The sequence below is a fragment of the Typopeltis vanoorti genome, chromosome 15 (assembly GCF_054136105.1).
Source record: "Typopeltis vanoorti isolate ZY-2024b chromosome 15, IOZ_Tvanoo_1.0, whole genome shotgun sequence".
Taxonomy (NCBI): Eukaryota; Metazoa; Arthropoda; class Arachnida; order Uropygi; family Thelyphonidae; genus Typopeltis; species Typopeltis vanoorti.
This window is the reverse complement of record NC_143563.1, coordinates 39,723,411-39,746,957: the sequence shown is the minus strand read 5'-3', so window position 1 is coordinate 39,746,957 and position 23,547 is coordinate 39,723,411. Positions and strand designations below refer to the sequence as shown.

Below are 23,547 nucleotides of genomic sequence, written 5' to 3'. Positions count from 1 at the left end.
GAAGCCAGTCAGTCAATCTAACACCTAACTTGTGCTTTAAGTCACGAACTAAATGAATCATCCTCTTATAATTGTGCCTTATCATCTGGAACTCTATTTCTTCACATTTGTTAGTATAGAACTTTTCCTTGTCCTGCTTGATAGCTCTTCTGACTTCTCTGTGTATTCTTCAGTCCCTGTGTCTCTTTGTTTTTCCAATCGCCTTCTTTTGATTAGTTCCCATGTTGAATCTGATATCCATGGGTCTCTTGGTCTTCTTATTGGGCTGAGATACTTCTTTGCTGTATCCTGTATTATTACCTTGACTCCTTCCCAAAGCATTTCTGGTGAGTTCTCCTCATTGGTCTCCAAAAAATCATCCAACTGAGTTGATGTTTCTTCTGTGAATCCACTAGGAATTACTCTAACATCCAATCTAGTGGGATGGGCCTGACCTAAAAGTTTTCAGAGTCTCGGTCTTACTTTGGCTTTTACTAGCTGATGGTCTGTACCACAATCTGCTCCCGGACAAGTATGCACATCATAGATGCTAGTCTTCGACCGCTGGAGAGCCAGGATGTAATCAATCTGGTGCCTTGACCTATCGATGTTAGATGTCCAAATATAGGTCTGTCGTGGATGTTTCTGGAAGAGGTATTGGTAATTAATCTGTTAGCACGGGCAAATTCCAACAGTCTTTCGCCACGGGTGTTACATACACCCAGACCAAACATGCCAAACTCCGCCCTGACGCTCATACTCTTTCCCACTTTTGCATTTAAGTCCCCTAAGATGTACAGTATGTCTCTCCTTGGTAGGCGGTCCAAAACAGTTCGTAAGTTTTCATAGAATTCCTCACTCACTTCTTCAGGCCTATCCGTGTGGGGCGCATAAACTACCACAATTGATACATTGGTAGGCTGAGCTTTAAGTCTAATAGAGAGTATCCTATCATTAACGGGGTTATAACCAAGAAGGCTTCTTGCCTGAGCTGTCTTCAGTATCACAGCTATCTCATGATGTTTTGAGTCACCACCTGAGTAAATAACTAGCTTACCGTCCTGTCTTTTGAAGTGACCTTCTCCATTCTATCTGGTCTCTGTAATTCCCAGGATGTCAATTTTATACCTATCCATCTCTTTACAGACAATCTCAAGAGTACCCATCTGTAGACCCCGGACATTCCATGTGCCTATATAAAATTCCTTTCTAAGATTAATCTTATACCTTCTGTGTTGCTCATTCACAGTATATAAATATATTTATTTATTTATTTATATTTGCTTGTAATATTTACTTTTAGCACGAACAATCCTACAATTCTCTTATTTTGTAAAAAAATAATAAAAAAAAAATCCATCTTGTAGCACTTAGGAGGGGGAACGACACTAGCAACACTGTGTTTACCACAGTGCCACATTGCTACGTGCGCAAGCATGTCATCGTGAGATGCGAGCTATTAGCGTAATGCGGCACTGTCCGTCGCGCAGTTCCACTGTTGTTTATATACAGTTTGCGCCAGTAGTAGAGTGTTCGTAATGTTTACTCCGGCTCTTTAAATATTTGGACATTACAATTAAAGACATAACATTTGTTATCGTTTTTATTTTAGAACATTATTGGGATTATTGACAATTATGACCTCAGAAAGGGTAAATTTGTAAATTTTTTTCTTAAAAATGTTTATTTTTAAGAAAAAAAAAAAATTCTGTGGAGTACTATGAATCGGGATAGGTTAAATGCACTTGCGATGATTTCAACAGAGAAAAAAATTCTTCAGCAGTCACACAAACATCAAAGAAAAAGTTATTGACCTTTTCGCTCGAAACAAAACAAGAATGGATTTTATTTTTAAGTAATTTTGAATTATACTAAACTGTATAATTTTATCGATAATAAACAATATTTTCTCATGTTTATTTTTTTTTTAATTTTTACCATAATTTTGATATTTTATCCAAACACATATACCCTGTACTTATATTTCGAAAGTTGCAGCACCCCCCCCCCCCCCACGATTTCAAGCCACGAGCCGCAACTGTTCTGGAGAGCACAAAACACTTGCTTCATGCGCCAAGTGTTAGAGCGTTGTGTCGCAATTTTTTGTCAGTTTACAATTGATATACGTCCACTACGGAGTTGTGCTTTGTTCGTCCTTTGTGAACATTTGTAGCTTCGTACTTTTTCGAAAATTAAGCCTTGTTTTTATATTCAGTTACCCATCACAGTGCAAAAGAAAAACATAAAGTGATAGTAAGCATGCATTCCATGAACAGTGGGAAAATGAATTCTTATTTATAGCGAATCCGTTAGGACAACCATCGTGTATTGTTTGTGAAAACACTTACATAATAAAATACATGATCTAGACACTATAAAAACACAACATCAGAGTGAAATAGAAGGAAAACTGAAACTAGTGCTTGGGTTTGAGTTACGGAGAAAGAATCTTGTTTTTATATTAAATCAATATATCATGTCCATGTTAAATGTCTATATTAACATATTTTTACTGGGAGATTTTAAGGGTACAAGAGTTGCACGGCATATGGACTCATGCGTGAAAAAAATGGCGCTTGGAACTTAAAAGGTTCGCCATCCCTGAGATATATTCTTTCTTGTGGTTTTATCAGTTTCATTAATATCATTTTTGTTCTAGGTGTTTATCAGAACTTTCTAGCCCCCCCCCCCCATTTCACGTCGTATGTCTTTTGCAAAAGGAACATGCTTTTGCAGAAATGAATCGCTTTTAATTTATACAATGTCTTTTCGAAAAACAAAGATACTAATTTTTATTTGTTTTGCGCGTGCATAGAAATTTAGTTTAATGAAAATTTGAAACAGGCAAATAAAAATTCACCTTTCTAATGAAATATTTATAAAAAAAACTTGCTAAAAATATGAAACAAAAAATTCTGAGACTTACAAATAAAATTTAACCTTAACAACTCGTTCAACTCGTTCTTCGAAAAAGAATATTCCACCCATGATCGCTGCTAGTAAATACGATAGCCTAGTTCTCAAGTTTATGGAGAACTAGGATATTATTATTATTATTATTATTATTATTATTATTATTATTATTATTATTATTATTATTATTATATTGCTTTTTTTTTGTTGTTGCCGGCATACTCGGCAGAATGTTTTTAATACTTTTAACATTATTAATTTAAAAGTATTGCCGCGGCCAAAGCTGTGTTCGGAATCCAAATTCATGCCATAGTAGGGCAGATCATCTTATTTGACAGTATCTGTGTCTTCTCAGGCAAGTTTGCCTGTATGGACTAAAAATAAAAAAATTAAAAAAATTAAAATAAAAAAGTTGTTTCTAGAGTTCGATAAAAGACAAAAAAAAGTAGAGGAGCGAGCCCTGTAGCTAGTTTAATACATAACTGATGTAAGGAACTGAGGTGGGGATGTCCAATTGTCTTCTGATCATGCAAAACTAAGGAAAGTGACCGTCTACTGATGATGCAAATATAGTTAATAAAGATGATGTAGAGTTCCTGCCTCCCTAATCATAATTTCATTGAATATCAATAGATACAGGTCACTCCGCATTTCGGTGATGTGCCACACAAATTCTCTCCAGGTGCTCCTGTTGTGGGCTCTTTATCAGGCTTCAACTCTCTGAACATCATTCGTTTCAGACACTACAATCCATCTTACTGAAGATCTGCTACGTTCCCTTTTTGCATGAACCTTACCATCTATTAGATAGTAATAGCTAATAAATATGATAAGGATATCTGAAGAATGACTTAAAGGGAGACTGGCCACTCACACACAATGTATATTATTATTTTTCACATATTACAGAAACCCTACTTTAGAGACCAAACACAGGATTTTCAAGCCACTTTAAACTTCCAGTAAGCAGTGTAGTTGTCTCACAATGGCGATGCAATTTCTTTCCCATCTAAAAGCAAATAATCATTCATTCCCGCGGTGGGATTCGAACCCAAACTCTATTGGTTAGAGAGCGGACACGCTAACCACTGGGCCAATCTTTTTTTTTTTTTTTTTTTTTTTTTTTTTTTTTTTTTTTTTAAAAACAACTTTATTATAAACTTTTGCAATTATTTACATCATAATGAATTCTATATACAATATATACATTTGTTATACCATTACTTCAATAGAAGTTTCATTTTATATTATATCATCATGTTATAATGTAGTTGTTACATTACTGTTCTCTTAAAATGCCTTAACTTCATTTACTTATAAACAGGGAATCTCATCTTTTAGTTACAGACACATTATTTTCTCTATTACATCAATTGAGGTATAATTCAGCTTTTTTTTTTTTTTTTTTTTTAAATATACAGTTAATTCTATTTACATACCATATATAATTATATGTCACACTTATTATATATTTACCAATCTATATATTCTACAAGATAAATCATATATACATCTGTACAGCGAAATAACATTTGCATGCAATGAAGTAGGAGAGCACTTTTTTTTCCCTGCGGTAGGAGATCTGTTCCAAGTGTCTGTTCCAAGTGACTCAGGTGCTGTTTCCTCTGGTGGAAGTGGAGAGTTAGTATCCTTCCGAATTTACTTCCAATTTGCCCCATTTCCACTAGGAGTGATGAAGGTGTCGTTCTGTTGTTGGTTGGAGGGTTCATCTGATGTAAGGTTGGAGGTTAAGTGTGTCCATTCTTCTGTAGTCATTCTTCTGGACTGGACCGAATTGGTGATCTCCTCCTGGATGTAGTGATGTAATTTCGATATTGTTCCGGGACTGTCTTCCCTTCCATACGCTTGGTCGCATCTGTGAGCCCAAATTGCGTACATCGTTAGGATTAGAACAATTGTTTGCACCCTGTTTATATGTTTTCCTTTTAGCCAGAATAACATTTCTTCATTGATTACTTTGATTTCTGGAAGCCATCTTTTAACGGCTTTCCAAGTTACTTCTGCTTCCTTGCAATATAACATTAGGTGGTATAGTGTCTCCGGTTCCTGGCAAAACTGACATGTTGCATGCCCTTCAAGGGGTATACCTTTAGCCACTATCCACATCTTGGTTGGTAGGCAGGCATGGTGTACTTTAAAGAAGGAAGGTTTTATACTTTGGATGTATTGGGAGCTTGAAGATATTGTTTAATACCGGACTGAGTGTGATTTGTCCTCTTCTTAATTCTCTATGTTGTGGTATGGGAATGGTTGTTCTGCTTAGTTTGTAGTATGTTGCTTTTGTTTTTTGACTTATTAAGGTTTCAGTGTTGATGCGATCTGTTACAAATACGTATCCCTCCGCCATCTCTGTAAACATTCTGGGAACTCTTCCGTGAATCTCTGGCATTGTGCTGATTATTCTGTGTGGAAGGCATTTCTGTAGAAATGCTATTGCATATCCGTGGTATGATTTGGTGTTTGCTGTTTCTGCCGTCTTCGCTCTGTTGATAACTGTTTTTAAGTGGATATTAATTAGACCTAGACCTCCTGCTTCTAATTCGTGAAAGAGCGTTGTTCTCCTCATCGGTTCGTACCGAGAGCCCCAGATGTAGGTGGCGCACAGCCTGTGGATCTTGTCTGCCCATTGCCCATGGTACGGGATGTTGTTCACTTTGTACCAGATGCGAGAGGATAAATATATATTACATATTCGCGCTTTTCCTCTTACAGATAGTTGTCTTGGGCGCATAGTATTTATTTTCCACGCAACAGCTGCGTGGAGTTCTTTCCACTGTTTTTCATACGTTTCTGGGCCGCCTATTTTAACTCCCAGAACCGGTAAGTATTCCTGAGTTCTTATGCCTTGAGGAATCTCAGGGTTCTTTTCCCATTTTCCTATTAGCATGCAATGAGATTTATTCAGGTTTACTTTCAGGGCAGAAGCTCTTGCAAAGGCGTCTAGTAATTTCATTGACTCTTCAATGGATGTTTCCGTCTCTAGGGTTAATGTGATGTCGTCAGCATATGCCAATATTTTTGCTTGGCTCTCCCCGTGAATGTTTGTTCCCTTGATTTCTTTGTTGGAGTTGATCGCTCTGATGACTGGTTCTAGTGCAAGGACAAAGAGGGCCATAGATAGGGGGTCTCCCTGTCTCACTGAGCATTTCATTTTAAAAGATGCGGATAGCTTCCTGTTCACGATTACTTGACTTTCTGCATTCTCGTAGAAAGTTTGCAGCCAGTTCCTAAATTTTGGGCCAAATCCCATTTCCTCTACAACTTTGAATATATATACATGGCTTATGGTGTCAAACGCCTTTTCTATATCCAAGCCTAGTAGGACACAGGGTTTGTCAGTCAGACTGTAGTACTCGTATACTGATCTTAAATGAGTAATTGTGTCTGCTATATTTCTGCCCTTAATTGCACAAGTCTGTGCGGGAGATATTAATTTCTGTAGGTACTTCTGGATTCTATTGGATAGGATTTTTGAGATGATCTTGTAATCGGTGTTTAAAAGTGTTATCCCTCTCCATTGCTTTATGTCTTTTAATTTTTCTGTGTCTGAAGTTTTCGGGATAAGTGTGATGTACCCTGTGCTGAATCTGTCTGGTTTTATTTGTGTTTGGTATATTTCTTGGGTCATTCTCATAAATAAATGCTCGAATTTTTGGAAGTAGTGCTTGTAAAATTCGTTTGTAAGACCGTCTTCTCCTGGGGATTTCTTGTCTGGTAAATGCCTTACTGTTTGCCTGAATTCTGCTGCTGTTATCGGGATGTCAAATTCTTCCGCCTCTTTCTGGGATATCTTAGGTATGAATGGGAGGAATTTGTTTCTGTCCCGTTCCTCGCTTTGTTTTTCCGAAAACAGTGTTTCGAAGTATTCGTGAATAGCATGCAGTAGTTCTGCATCTTCTTGAATGATTTTCCCATCGTAGTGTAAACATTCTATTCTCTTTCTTTCATAATTCCTTTTTTCGAAAATCCAAGCTGTGGATGTTTTGCCCTCATCATTTTCTATGGTTCTTAACCGGGAGCGGAGCCATGCTCCTTCTATTTCCTGAAGTTGTTGCGCCTTAATTTTTTCTCTAATTAGATTTATTTCTTGTTTAACTTCTGGTTTGGTCCGATCCATGTAGTACAGGCTGGATAGTTTCTTTAGATCTGTCTCTCTTTCTTGGTTTTGCTGGTGTTTTCTTTTAGTGCTAATTTTTATGGCTGCGTTTTTAATTTTTCTTTTGAAAGTTTCCCAGGCTATTATTGGATTGACTATTTTTTCTACGTCTGATATTATATTTTGTACTTCTTTGTTGAATTCTTCATCTTTCGTTAAGTTCTGATTAAATTTATACAGTGGGAAATTTCTGTTGACGAATTTTGTTCTTTTTTCCTTGTGAGGGGGTTGAAATTCTGCTATTACCATGTAGTGGTCGCTGAAAGTTACAGGGATATGTTCAACACTGCTCGCAGTGAAGCCTCTGTATTGGGACACGTAAACCCTGTCGATTCTTGAGGCGTTCCCAGGAGCGAAATGTGTGAACTCCTTTTTTCTTGGATGCAAGAATCTGAAGGCATCTGTTAGCCCGCAATCTGACAAGGATGTACATTATCCCCTCTGTTATTCATTATCTATATGGATCACATTATGAAGGACAGTGGTGTTAAACATGATATCAGATTTGGAGATGTTAATGTCAACTCTTTGCTTTATGCGGACGATGCTATACTTCTAAATACATATTTGATTGCCTTGGAAGTGTTGCAGAAGGTCTTGAGGTAGATGACCGAAATGGTGATCAAAATATTAAATTCTTGGGAGTGCTTCCTATGAGAATAGACTGTAAACTTACGTCACTACAAGGTTTTACAGAGTAGATGTTGAAAAATCGTGCCAGTACAAATGACAAGACAGGGTAACAACAAAGGGTTGATCCCTGAAGGACAAGAGAACTAAAATTTTTTTGTTATGGTAGTGTGTGTGTGTGGACATGATGTCCCGCGTAATCTGAGGTAGTCATGAATGTTTGGTCAGTGAAGGATAGAGGTGATGAGTTTCAGGCGGTACTTAGTAAGGAATGTTTATTTTACGCCTTCTGCGATGACTCATCGGCTGCATGGAGGCTCCTGCTTAACAACAACAACAACAACAATAATAATAATAACAGTTATTCATACTTTTGTGATTCCCTTGAGTCTCATGCAAAGGAGAGTACGTGAAAATCAGACTTACGTTATAATAGAGTATAATAAATTAAGTAAAAAACTTAAGAAAATTTTGGAGAAAGCAAAAGTAAGCAGAGAATTAAAAAAATAAATCAGAAAATTAGAAAAATTGATATAAAGTATGAAGTGGTTTATTGTTTTATTAATTGCTAATTTATTTTATTTAATTTATTAATTTATTTATTTTATATAAAATTTTATTAAATTCATTATTTATTGGAATATTTATTTATAATTTAATTCATTATTTGTATTTATATTCTCTCTTTTATTTTCCGGGTAATAAACCTTGCACTGCATCAGGGTTTCCCAAACTTTTCCTACGACGGAACACTTCACAAATCCTGAAATTTCAATGGAACACCTTGGTTAGAATCGAGTATCATCAGTCTCGTATTCAATGTAAAGCTAAGCGCATACTATCGTATCGCGGAACCGGGCTGTATCGAATCGCAAAAAGCCGACAGCACACATTACAGGCATACCAGGCCACATCTCATCGCATTGACCGCACGTTTCCTAGAATAGATACGTCCGTACTTTGCTAACTCTCGGAGGTGCCGACAACCGCGGGAGGCTGAGTCAAGGCCAGTGTGCACTGGCCTTAATAGCACAATCCATACACAAAGTGAAGAGCGTCTGATTTTCAAACATGTTTGAACTTGTCACAGCATTTAAAACTATTCCAGGCTCATATTAATTTTGATAATTTTTCACGGAACGCTTATTCACTTCCCGCGGAACACCAGTGTTCCTCGGAACATAGTTTTGGAAACCCTACTCTACACTGTACTGAATGCCTTCAACTGAACACAGTTAATTTGATGATGCAAAATTGGAAAGAGTGATAGTCAATGAAGATGGTGTAGATATCTTGCAGGATGACTTAAGAATGTTAGCGATATGGACAAAGATAAGTGGCTGTCAGCTTAACTTGGCTAAGTGTAAGGTAATGCACTTTAGGACGATGAGATCACACGGTGTGTGTACTATATTAATGGAATTGAACTGCAAGAAGTTGGCGAGGCGAGGTACTTGGAGGTGATTGTGGACAGAGAACTGAAGTTTAGAGGGCATATCACAAAGGTGGCCAAAACAGCACATTAAATTACATGGTTGTTGAAGAACATATTGACAAGCAGGGAATTGCGCACATATCTGGTCACCTGGAATCTTTGGCGATGAAGAAGTGGTGGAGAGGATCCAGATATTGGAATGTTTCCTATAAGGAAGGACCTGTGGGCTCAAAAAAACTAGCTGATAGGCGTAGAGAGGAGATATGGTGGAAGCATTTAAGTTATTGAAGGTGATTTATAGAATTGGTACTGATGACTTTTTTCTGTACATGCAGGAAAGGAGAGAACGAGAGGGCATCCCTGGAAATTATGTAAGCGTGTGGTTAACAAAGGTGTTAGAACTACATTGTTTGCTTGGAGGATGGTGAATGTGTGGAATGCGTTACTAGAGGTGGTTGAGAGTGCTTCATCTGTGAATGAGTTTAAGGAGAAGTATGACAGATATTGTGCAAATAATGTTTAGTATGTCAATATAGAGTCTTCCGCGATGAGTCTTCTGACTTCATAGAGACACCGTTACAATAATAATAATAATAATAATAATTATTATTATTATTATTATTATTATTATTATTATTATTATTATTTAAATTATTATTATTTAAATGAAGGGGATATTCGGCATGAAACTCTTTGATTTATTTATATCTTAGAGTTTTCTTATTCGGCTTTGAAATAATGTGGGATTAAATATCCCCTTAATTTAAATAATTTTTACATCGCCGAAGTGAAGCCTTTTGACTCTTTATTTCATTAATAATAATAATTATTATTTTCTCTGGCAGCTGGTCAGATGAAAATTTGTGCTCATTACAAAAAAAGTCCACAGAAATTAAATTCAGTTACAAACGATGAAAAAATTTAGAGGCCAATCCCATTAATTATAAAACATGAATTGGAAAACCATGGGCGAATGATGAGGCTATGTTGCGCGTGATTTACCTTGTAATTTGGCTGTCTATGTTCATCTTACACAATACACGACAGAATGCAGCGGTGATAACGCTATGATTATGGTTTGTGGAAAAAAAAAAAAAAAAAAAACTATCTGAAACATTTCTATTATGTGCCTGTTTCAAGCCAGAAAACATACACACCACAGCTTGCTGACAAAAAATATATCTGAAATGTAGAATAATGTGCAGTGGCTTTATGAAGTGGATTGCTTATTGTGGAGTGTTCCTCCCAGCATGAATGAAGTTCAGTGACGATACTGCACCATCGTCACTAAACTCCGTATCGGTGCAGTATCGTTATTAATTATTAAATAATAATAATATTAATGATAAATATTAAAAAAGTTCATCATTTTAATCTACAATTTTTTAAAATTTCAACATTGATATAAAAATATGTTGATATTTATTCAGCATGATTTTTAATTATGTTTAAAAATTTTAATAAATCATAAATGTGACCACTAACACGTTTTATTTTTGCAGGATTGTACGCTGAATCCCATGGCATTGTTGCAAATGACATCTATGATCCGGTATTCAAAGAAAGGTTTTCGCAATCATTAAACCCTAAGTGGTGGACAGATGGGGAGCCCATTTGGATCACTGCTACACTGCAAGGACTCAGGTCTGGGGTCTGTTTATGGGTTGGAGGTACAGTTCAAATTAAAAACGTGACTGCCGATTATACGGTTCCCTTCAACTCGAGTACTCCATATGAAACACGAGTCACAGCTATAGTTACTTGGCTTGAGAATCAGGTAGATCTAGTTATGGGATACTTCGATGAACCAGACCACAGTGGTCACCAATATGGAACTGCAAGTGAGGAAGTCGGCAAAGCAGTGCAGAGAGTTGATGGAGTTCTTGGAGACATAATAACATACCTTAAAGAAAAAGATCTTTTTGATGATATTGATATTATAGTAACTAGTGACCACGGTATGACTAACATTACTAAAGATGATGATCACATCATTTACTTGGAGAACTTCATCAAGGGCGACGATTTAGAAGTCATAACAGAAGGAGGGCCTACAATAGGCATCTTTCCCAAAGATGTGACATATGTATTCAATGCACTACGTAATGCACATCCTAATATGGCTGTGTACAAGAAAGCGGATATCCCTGAAAGGTTTCACTATAGCAGTCACAGAAGAATACCTCCCATTATCGCTATTCCAGATGAAGGATACACAGTATACTTTGTGAGTGATCTATTTTAGTGATATATTTTAGCTTTACAATTGCCTGGAGTAAAAGAGTAATTAGAAATGTTGTACGAAAAATTCATTTTGCTGAGAATTTTATATTCTTATTGATATCTTTATGATCGATTCACTGTTTTCCTAGAATGTTGGTAGATTGATAAGGATTATCTCCTCTTCTAAGTGGAAGGGTTGAATTGCATGAGGATTGATAGCATATTTAATGCCTATATAAATTGTCTGTTTTCTCTCTGGCCGACTTGAAATTATGTAGGAATGAAAAGCATCCACCTCCATCTGAAACCGGATAATGCCCGTTTCTTCCACTCAAATTTGTCCCTTGTCCTGTAGTTATGGAGGTTTTTGCATAATTTCTTCTGTAATTTTTCAACAGAATTCTTAAAGCTTTTTTTATATTTAAAAAAATACTTGTTTGAATGTCTTTTAATCAATGATCGCAATTTAGAAACAACACAAAAGTGCATAGCGATGTTACAAGCAATGCAAATGCTGCTACTGTTATTCGTTTTGCTAAAAATAGTTGGACAGAAAATTGCTTTCTGAATTACTAACACGTAAATGGAGTGTGTTAGGTCTTCTACATGTATTTCTGATTCTTGGATTCCTCCTGTTTGTCACAAGGTATTCCAGATAACCAATTCCACTTAAAAATTTATAATAAATAACAATAATCCTCTAATTTAAAGAATACCATAACAATAGGATTCCTAAACTAGCACTTGAATATAAACCCACAAAAAGAAGAGACCGTGGACGTCCAAGATTAAGATGGAAAGATCAACCTCATCTACAGAGCAGGAACAGGATGTAAAAAACCTATACTTAAATTTGTTCAGATGACGACGATCATAAACATTATGGGCGATAGATGGCATTGATGGTTGTAGTGTCGTAGTAGGAAGTTGGCCGCCATCTTGTCCCCAGAGTCGCATCGTTTGAGCTCTTGATTCTTTCTTTTTTCTTTAACAGTTTATTTTATAACGTTCATAAGCATTCATTCCACGCTTTTCAAACCTTTATTTTATAACGTGCGCTATAAAACTACCTCTACGCTAAGAGATAAACTTTTAAAGAAAAAAGAAAGAATGAAGAGCTCAAATGAATGCGACTCTGGGGACAACATGGCAGCCAGTTGGCGTACCTTCTATTTAGATCCTTAGTGAGATGTATTTAGCGAAGTAGACTAGAGTGCCCTCCCGCGATGAGTCCTTGGACTCCCTGGAGGTGACACTTAATAATAACAACAATAACATCGAATAATATTATTTTTATAACACTTTAATGCTCATAATAATTTATTCTTTTATTTTCTTACAAATTTATGCACATTGAACCAGAGGCTGTTATACATGCTCTAAACTATGAACAATCCAAAATATCTACTTTATTTTAAATAATCACTCAGCTTTTCCTCCGATTACGCCCAATGGCATGTTATTACAGCCAAATAGTTTGGCTTCGTGTAAACCTATTTAATGTTGTTTTAAAGCAGTTGATCCCATCGGCATATTGCGTCAGTCAATTACATGTATGTAATCTCAGGTTTATTTTTACTGCGGGATGAAAACCCAAGTTTCCAGGAGGGAAAAACCCAGCTACATCAGTACGAGACTAGCTTACTCACTTCCAGTTAAAAACATCTTGTGAAAGTTCTTCGACTTCTAGACGTTATTTAAACTCACGTTATAGGTGGGTTTCTTAAATATTGTGCGGTTTATAAAGTTTCTTACAATATAATACTATTAAACGCTTTCAAGTTAATAAGAATTTTAAATTATAAATTAATAATAAACACTAAAGCAATAAATTTAATTGATTCTGCAAAATACAGTAATAGTGCCTATATATAGGTGCCAGGACACTTGAAATATTATTATAATTAATTTTTAATTATGTAATATATTTTTATATATTTTAATATAATATATAATTATATAATTTTTGAAACCGTGGTTTTTAAGCAGTAGAAGTGAAGCAAAATCTGTCATCCCGTGCTAATTAAATTGGCTTGAAAACTTCCATGTTTTGATCTCTAAAGCAAGATTTCTTGATTATCTATCCCTCCATGGTATAACGGAACATTTCACCTCAAGGTATCAAGGTTTGTTTCTCCTGGGAACTCTGTTTTTTTCATCCTTCGTAACAGGCAAATCGGCCATGAGAACACATGCAATTTTCAGACAAAAAAAAAAAAAAAAAAAATACTGTTATTGATGATGATGGGCGGTAGATGGCGTTGTATGTAGTTGGAGAATTAAGTGGGAAGAAAGAGGCATCATTAGTTAATTAATTAATTTATTTATTTATTTAACTCGGACTTATTGACGAATAAAAGTTTTAAGTTCAACACTATAAAACACATAAAATGAACCAGGCTTAATCCTAGTTACAAAATTCTTACTCATCATGTAATAATAGCAAAGTAAATACTTTTTTTTTTTTTCTGCATATATGTGTGTGTGGGGGGGGTAATATTTCTATGTCACTCAAAAGCATTTGGAACCCAGGAGGTTTGAAGAAACTAATTTCTGTGTGGTTTCTCATGAAAACCAATAGGTCGAAACAGTCGTGCCAGAACCTAGCAGTAATAAAATGCAAATAGACCTGCTCCTGGGAATAGACATATCTTTTGAGTAGTGACAACTAAGTCAACTTCGATGCCGAATATTATATTGTTATAAGATCTCTGGGGAATTTTGCAATTTACGTTTCGCTTTTATCTGACTATGATATAAATGGATTAATAATATTCTTCACATCTTTAATGTTTCCTTTTCTTTGTTTGTTTACTACATGAAGGGAACTAATATTAGGAAACTATTAGTAACTGGACAATGATATTCTCATATCATTGTTCCAGTTATTAATATTAGACAACCATATTCTAATAAGGGGAAGTTTTATGAACTGTTCTATTTGATATTAGAACACCATTGTTCGATTCTCTGCATCGTACAACTATTGCAATGATACAAACATGACACGCAGTTTCACCAAGGAAACAATAGAAACTGTTTGCATCGAAATCTATGTCCTGTTAACTGTCTGAGCTGTTGAGAATTTATAATCCAGTCCGTAATTTTTGTAGTTCGTCATTCATTTCAAAATCCATTCGCTTTGTTTATTTATTCATTCATGCATTATCATTTCTTACTGATAACAGAACTAAATTCAGTTATTTATACATTCAGCTTGGTAGGGAAAACATTTATACTTTCATCATATATGCAATGTTGAAATAAGTATTACGACATTTCCTATTTTAGAATGACACAGCGATGTGTATTCCTGTAATCAAATGTGGCCTATGCTACTATATAAAACACAGATGTGTCCTATATATCTGTATATTGTAAATGCTTGTTCCTCCCTCTTGTTATTCCCACCCAACAAGTGTTGTAAACTTTGATGTCATAGGTGATCTAAAGAATAGATATTATAAAGAAGCATGGCGCTTTTTTAAGCTGCTTCAACTTTTAATAAGCAGGATAGTCGTCTCACATCAGACAAAGAAAATCATCTACTACCTTAAGACATTCACATTGCATGGAGAGCCGAGGCGATATCTACTCGACCAATCAACTCAGAAAAATGACTACAGACAAAAAATATCCGAAAGATAGAAAATATATAAACACAGAAGACAAAGGAAGTGCATGCACTACTGAAATACCACATTCTAAAATGTGGTATTTGAGTAATGCGATGTGTAAACGACGACCCATGTGTTCAAAGATTCAATGGAGAGTCAAGTTAATAATCAGACTCTGCTGAGTTCAAAGATTCATTGGAGATTCAAGTTAATAATCAGACCCTGTTGAAAGAGTTGCACACTGTTTGTATTGAAGGCAACTATACATAAGCGAAATCAGCGAGAACGAGAACAATCATTAGTTCAAACTCTACTAATGTTAAAAAGTTCCAAATTATAGAGCTGGAAGATCACTCTACTACATCCTTCCTCAGTATGATAGATATGTGTGACTATAAAGTCTTTTGGTGAAGGGTTGGAGTTTTTTGTTTTTTTCTAAGTTGGAACATCTGTCATAAGCATCCATGTGAAATTGCAAGTCATTATATCAAGTACTTTGTTTTATACAGCTGTCTGAACCAAAAGTGTTGTCTGTATCCCTTCAAATAGATAAAATTGAGTATCGTGCAGTTGTAAAATTCTTTGTAAAAGAAGGTTTAACGCCAAAAGAAATTCATTCGAAGTCATTAAAAGTTCATGAGCACTCTTGTCCCATGAACTTTTGGGATGTCCAAAAAATGTAAACACCAGAAATCAATGATTTCTGATGTTGTTACACTTTTTCGTACTTTCAGAGAGAGAGAGAGAAAGAAAAGAAGAAGAAGAGAGGGGGGAAAAGAAAGAGAGAGAGATTGAAAACAAATTCCTGAACTAATACACCAATGTTACACTGGAAAGCCTGTTCTTTTTAAGTCACAGCCTTCCTATTCTTCCCTTTACTTTTAACTTACAAATTTAACTAAGGACTAGAACTGCTGTTATCTGGACAGCAAGAGGAAATAAGGAAATGGTGGAACAAGTGTGAAGCATCTGAGATTCCAAAAATCTGGAAAAGTGTTTTACATAAAATCATTTCAAAAGTTATTGAAGGGGAATGAAAAATTTTCATTTATAAATAAATTGATGAGAACCTGCATAGTCCTATGGAAGTGCCATTTGCATTCATAATGTTAGGCAGCCTGAAGAAAGCCGTTCTCAGTTCGAATCTAGTCACCGACTGGAGGAACTTTTCCAACAGTTTCTCCGACCAGTTCCCGATTTAGTCGATTTTTGGCATGAACAAGTATTTTTTTTCTCTTGGAAACTGTTGTTTTTAATCCCATAGATTCAGGAAAACTGACAGTAGAATCCACAATTTTTCAGACAATCATATACTGCGCTTGGGTCAGGGAACATGCTGTTTATAAGTAGTGATAGTCTTGTTCAAGTTATCTCTGACTGAATACCCATGGAGATTGAATTGTGACCCCCTTAGCCTTGAAAAATTTAGATACGGCTAAATGCCCTTGCCCTTGCTCTTATAGGGAATAAGAGGCATTAGCAAATTCCCTTTTATTTTTTCAAATGAACCGATGCTATTGAATAAGTAGCAGGGATGAAATTTCTTCCTTTGAGTCTGTTAAATTTGTAGCCATCTGCTAATAAGGCTTAACATAAAATAACTGTTTAATAAATAGAAAGAAACGCGTTTATACTATTATACATAAACAAATAAAAATTAATTCTCCTGTGCCATTTCATTCCCCAAAGGGAGTACTCGACAATCTGCAAGTCCATAATTTTTCGAAATCAGTAAACTCCAGCTCTCATCGTTGATGAGGTTGAACGCATTCCTGTGGAGTGCTAGACAACAAAGTGGCGATATTTCTTAATTCTGATTAGTACTGACTTTCCTGTGTGTGTGTGTGTGTGTGTGTGTGTGTGTGTGTGTGTGTGTGTGTGTGTGTGTGTGTGTGTGTGTGTGTGTGTGTGTGTGTGTGTGTGTGTGTGTGTGTGTGTGTGTGTGTGTGTGTGTGTGTGTGTGTGTGTGTGTGTGTGTGTGTGTGTGTGTGTGTGTGTGTGTGTGTGTGTGTGTGTGTGTGTGTGTGTGTGTGTGTGAATTTTTTAAATATTGCTTAATGCGAAAGTAACATTCGGAAGAGAAAGACAGCCATTAATATTTAAGATAGGACTGAGTAATGCTTGTAATTTTCTATTATGTTATGTTAAAGTTTTGTAATCCCATTAGATCCGGTGGCTAGTGTTTTCAATATACCATATTGAGTCAAAGGAGAATTATGAAGTTTAATTACATGGATGTGGGTCTAGTGTTCTGAAATACGTAGTTTTTGTATGTTTTTTTAAACTGCTTTTCGCATTTAATCAAAATAAGACATAAGATAATGGCTTGGTAAACCCCAGGTAGCAATAATGGAGATAATTTGTCTTTTTGAAGAAAGTAAATGGTTACAGAGTTTGCGAATGCGTTTGAAAGTGGCAATATATTGAGTTTTTTCAAAATTTTTGTTTGATAAGTAAAGGCTTTAATATAAAGAACAGGAGTTCTACAGACTTTTTCTTCTTCCGCTGTAGGAAGTGAGGAAATTTGTTAATGACTTTACATTTAATTCTTAGGTCATAACTGTTTAATAGAATCGATTTGCTAGATTAAGGAGGATTTTTGTGTCCTAAATACCGCGTATTTATTATTATTATTTCAAGTAAAACAAAATATTTGTGTTTAATATATATATATATATATATATATATATATATATATATATATATATATATATATATATATATATATATATATATATATATATATATATATATATAATTATTTATTTATTATTATTATTATTATTATTATTTTTTTTTTTTTTTTACTGTGGCATACGTGATTTGGATTTAAAACATTCCTCTGCCTAGTTATAGTAGATATCTCCATGCAAGGAATCTGAATAAACATTAATCATATCCGTTACTACTATGTGTATGTGTTAGAAGAGAAAATAAACTTGCCTTTTAACTGTCAAGTGAAGAAGATTTTCACTTTTTCTAAAATTACCCATGTGTCATGACCAAAGTATGTCAGTAGAGCGAATGACTGTAAATACACGTGGCTGTGAAAACGTCTCTGAATGATACATAAAATATACCATACTGTACAACCACCAGTTATTTTTGGACGGTTATTTTTGTTATTCTACTTTGTCAGATATGTTGCTATTGATGATTCTTGTCATGACATCTTGTGGTAGCCTCTGCAGCTATTGTAAAAAATGTTTTTAAGCCTCTACTATAAAAAAATACGGATATTTCCCGTCCTAAATTATAATATTTCAATGACCTTTTTTATACATAATGAGGTTAAAAAAACCTCATTATATATCAAAATAGTATTTATAAATCGAATTACTACCAGGAAAGGCTGTTTTGCTTACCTTTAAAAAATTATAATCTAATAGATAAAATGAATTTATTAATGACAAAAAAATTGATTTATTTCAGGATATTTATTATATACTCAAAAAGATGCATGTTTATTTTAAATAATAGGAATGTCTTTTTTTATGTTTTAAGTGATAGGTTATGGGTGTCAGATCATTGAGATTCAAGAAGGCAATATAAAAACAAAGACATAATCATAATATGGGATTTTAAAAAATAGAAAAAAAAAAGAGGAAAAAGAAAGAAAAGGACATTAAATTGAGATAGTCGATTTGTATGTAATTGTCATGAAATGGATTTTTACATAACATTTAATTTACAAATCATTAAAAAAATAAATAAATCCTCTAAAGAATTTTTATTCTTCAAAGGGAGTAGACTGACCTTGTTTAATCTGTTTTTTTTTTTTTTGGAAATTTGTGGGCAGATAGGCATAATCCTTAACGCCATTGATAATTAAATCCCAAGTACTGTTCATTCAAAGTTGGAGATAGAAATGGATAAGGGACATAAGACAGCCTTTGAAATGAGTATGGTTGTCAAGAACAGTTAAATGGTGGTAATATCCAGAACTCCGTGGTATTTAAGGTGTTCCAAGAGTGGAAGGTAACTATGCAGAAAAGCAGTTGCCAGGCAGTCGGTTGGCTCCTGCCAACGTTGATGCTCCTATTTGATAGAAGTTGTCTCACCCAATGTATAGTTATCGACTAAGAAACACTGTGGATTGACTGACTACGAAATTTAAAATAAGGAGAAGGCCTGCATTTCCCAGAACACAATCCATCGAACCATATCTTCCATATGGATCTCCGAAGAACGATCCCAGTTAATGAAATAATGCTTATGCCTAATCACCGACTACATATAGAGTTTGCATCGGAGAGATGTTACTAGATCAATGAACAAAGAACGAAATCAAGTTGCTTTTTCTGGTGAATTTCCTACCAGCTATGCTTGTATGGATGGTAGGTGATGGACAGACACACTGGGGGGAGGAGAGGGGAATCACACAAATGTCATAGTCCAGCAGAAGCAAGAAGGGGGAAGCCCATGCTAGCTGATCTTCCCAAATGGCACAAGCATGCAACAGACAGTGACGTGACATGGTGCATGTTTTGGTTGAGACTCGTTCACTGAACATCGAAGTGTTACCATGAGTGATGAATATGCAGCATTTGAATCAAATAGAACATCTCCACCATGAACACTTGTGGATCTATTATAAAATAGTCCTGACAACATGGTACAAGCATACCTCCTGAAATGGTCAAAAGTCTTATGGAGTCCATAAGACCTTTGAATATCGCAGAAAGGGCACAAGCAATTAACAGATATAATCCACTAATCCAAAAGGCCTATGTAGCTCAGTGGAAGTGTGCTGCCTAAAGATAAATTCAAGTCTAGTCGCTGAACAGAGGAACTTTATTTAAACATTTCTATGACCGGTTTCCGACTCAGTCAATCTATGGTATGAGGAAGCAGATTTCTTTCTCCTGGAAACCCAGATTTTTTGTCCTGTACACTCAAGAAAATCGACTATGGTATAAATACTATTTAAGACAATAACATATTCTGTTAGGGACCACGAGATGACAGCATATCGATTGGCGCTTATAATCAGAGATAGTCTTGGACCAGCTATCTCTCTGATTGATTACTGGTGGAGATTGAACTGCCCACTAGTCTACAAAAGTTAAATAGAGCTGAAACGGCCCTAATTACTCGCTATATAAAAAGTGTTGGCGATTTGTTTTTCATACAATAGCCTATTACATCAATTTCAGTAATAATTCATCAACAGCCATACCTGAATTCACACCCTGATCGTTTTGAAGAGCTTATCCACTTTGCTTGTAGTGTTAACTGTCCAAATAATTCTAAATTTCTGTTTGGCACTACCACTGTGGAGAGGTAACTACCTCTTATTTGATATCCTATCACGTATTAATAATCAGAATAAACAATCAAGTGAACAGTATTATTCTATCCTCTCCACATTTGCTAATGTATCAAATCTGACATGCTGCATCATTAGCTTTCCTTTCTGTTGGTCTATGCTACCTTTCTGGTAGAATAATGCTAGATTGACTGGACAAAAAAAAAGTGTTATTATTTCGACTCTACTATCCAAGAAAATGAAATTTTGCTTTTTTTTTTCTCCCAGCTGGTACCTCCCCATGTAAATACAGGGTAGCCATAAATTAACTTTCCCTCTTTGGAGGTATCTGTAATTAAAACTAATACCCGGAAAGAGACCACATTTTTGAAGGCATGAGGAGGCGAATTCCGCAAAAAAAATTTTAGTACCAAAAGTCGCCTATAGGGGAAGTTTGGGCGCTGGCAGAGCCAAAAGCAATCAAATATTTGCAGTAAACGCAGGTAAAAAGGATTATGCAAATTTTACAGAGCGTACGTGAGAGCAGCGCCACCAATTCCACTTAAAAAGGGATTGGGAATCTTCAGGCAGTTATCCGAATGACTGACAAATTGTGCTCAATATGCGTCCTACCTTGCCTCAGTATGCTTTACTTGTTAAGTTATTTTACCTTAAACAGTGCAATGCCGTAGCGACCCTTCGGGAATTTGGATGGCTTCATAACCTGCATACAGGTCCTGTCAGCTGTAGCACTGAGAGCTATGATTAAGAAGTTTGAAGAAACTGGATCACTAGGAGTTAGACCTGGCAGAGGACGGAAAGCAGTGCAAGAGGAGACAGTAATAGACGTTGCTACTGCGGTGTTCGTCGATACAGGGACCAGTACTAGTCTAAGTGCTTGTGCCATAGCTCACAAACTTGATATGGCTTATGGTAGTCTGGAAAATCTTAATGGCGTATGGTAGTCGGAAAATGCTTCAGTTCTATCTGTATAAGTTGTCATGTGCAAGCACTAACTACCACAGATTATGATAAGCGCATGACCTTTTCACACGTTTCTTACCCGAATGGAGGTCGACAATGACAGGCCTTGGAGAATTTTGTGGGGTGATGAGGCTCATTTTTATCTGAATGGGTTGGTCAACACTCACAACTGCGGAATTTGGGCATCTGAACATCCCCAAGCAATCCAGCAAGTACTGCTGCATTCTCCAAAAGTAACCGTGTGGTGTGGCTTCACAGCCGATTTCATAATAGGACCATACTTTTTTGAGCATATTACCCTTACAGGTCCTGTAACCTGCTCCATTACTGGAGAGATTTATTAAATACTGGAAAATTTTGTCGTTCCTGCATTGCAACAAAGACAATGTTTGGACTCCATAATTTTTATGCAGGATGGAGCACGGCCACACATTGAACCTTCAATGCAGTGCCTTTTAAGCCAGCACATTTCAGTAATGAGAGGGTTACCAGTCAGTTCTTTCTGATGGCATGGCCGCCTCGATCCCTGGACATCACTCCATGTGCTTTTGGCTGTGGGATTATTTGAAATCTGTTGTGTATGTTGCTGGCGTTCCCAACTTGCATGTCTTGAAAGAGAACATAAAACGGGATGTTATGAACGTTCAACCCGACTCCTTACACTCAGCTGTAGAACATGTCGCACACCGGATGCAATTGGTTGTACACAAGAAAGGTCAGCACATTGAAAATCGTGTGTGGTCCAAGGGACCCTGATTCTGATGAATAAATAAAACATTATTTCCTGTAAATTCAATCACTACATAATTTCTGTCTCTCTCGTAAGTTGTTTTAGTTCAATTATTATTATTATTATTATCATTGTAAAGCGCCACATATCCAACAGGAACGAGTGATGCGGGGCTGTCGCTTACACCGTTGAAATGTTATTATTCCATTTTATCTGCCTTTAATGTAATTATCTGCTTGTTTTCGGCTCACCCAGCTCCAAAATTTCCCCTGTCGGCGACTTTTGGTGCTAAATATTTTTTTCCCGCGGAAATCATCTCCCCGTCCCTTCAAAAGTCACAATATAAAATTTAGTCTCATTCCGTCTATTGGTTTTAGCTACAAATGCCTCCAAAGAGGGGAAAGTTATTATGGCCACCCTGTAGATCATTAGCAATTTTTTTTCTGGAAAATGGAGTTTTAACTCTCCAACTAAGAAAAATCTTCCTTAAATCTTCATCCTAATCTCTGACAGATTAGGGTTTCGAACCATGAGATGGCGGCAGCTGCTGCTGTATTGTTGCCCTCGATGCTTCGTATATCATTAGTAGACATGCTCTCGGCTATCGTTGATGACTAAAGGCCAAGACCAAGTGCTACTGATATCCAAAGGAGCACTTCTACTCCCTTTGGAGAATAAAAAAGGCGTTAAGACATTTTCATAGTTTCTCTTTCCAATTGTTGATCATTATCTAAAATGATTGTTTTTGCTTAATGAACTACTGCTTCCAAAATGCAGTCAGAATGATGGCATGTATAGTTTGAATGGAAAGATCTGGAATTCTGTGTGGAAAACGAGGAATGAATATATATATATAAGTGTTAGCAAGTAAATGCTAAGGCTGGCTTCATTTGAAACTAATTTCTCCCTGGAAACTAGTGATATATACTACTCTCATGGTTTTAGCAGCTTTGCTGTCTTTATAAACTTAATTTCCTTAAGTTGTCAGTAGTTGCGATAGCTTAAGTAACTAATTTATGCTTTTTTATTTTCCAAAAGAACACCAATCCTACAACCAACTCCCAGTTATGTTTTGTTTCTTTCACCATAATTCAGGCATGAACAGCTCTTCATAAAACTACATCAATAAAGAATATAATTACTGTAAAACCATAGCCATCCCATACATCAAAGGATTATCAGAAATCAGAAAAAAATCAAAAGAATCCTACACCATTATAATCTCAATGCCACTTTTAAACCACCTATAAAATTAAAAAACATATTCAACTCCTCTAAGGATCCTCTCCTCCCATTGACATCCTAAAGTTTATTGCATCTACTACACCTGTAACTTACTTTATATAGGTGAAAGAAACAAAACATAACTGGGAGTTGGTTGTAGGATTGGTATTCTTTTGGAAAATTTATTATATATTTATATATTACAGATACCAATTTTATAAGCTAGGTTTTAATCCTTTTTTCCCAAGTAAGCAAACAGACAAGTAAGTCAAGTTTGCACCTGCACATAGTGCAAGTCTGAGGCAATTCGTGGTAAAGGTGGAGTAAGCTCCGATCACTTTCCTTAGTATTTTCCCCTAATGCAAAGCACATCCACTTGCGGAGATG

The 23,547-nt window shown here is 35.8% G+C and overlaps 1 protein-coding gene across 1 annotated transcript in view; it reads left to right on the top strand.

The window, feature by feature from the left end:
- LOC150098669 (ectonucleotide pyrophosphatase/phosphodiesterase family member 5-like) overlaps positions 1-23,547 on the top strand; it is a 31,243-nt gene that overhangs the window by 2,205 nt on the left and 5,491 nt on the right. The window contains exon 2 of the mRNA XM_090405836.1: positions 10,637-11,361. Coding sequence (XP_090261962.1) covers positions 10,637-11,361 — 725 coding nt within the window. The remainder of the gene's footprint in view (positions 1-10,636; positions 11,362-23,547) is intronic.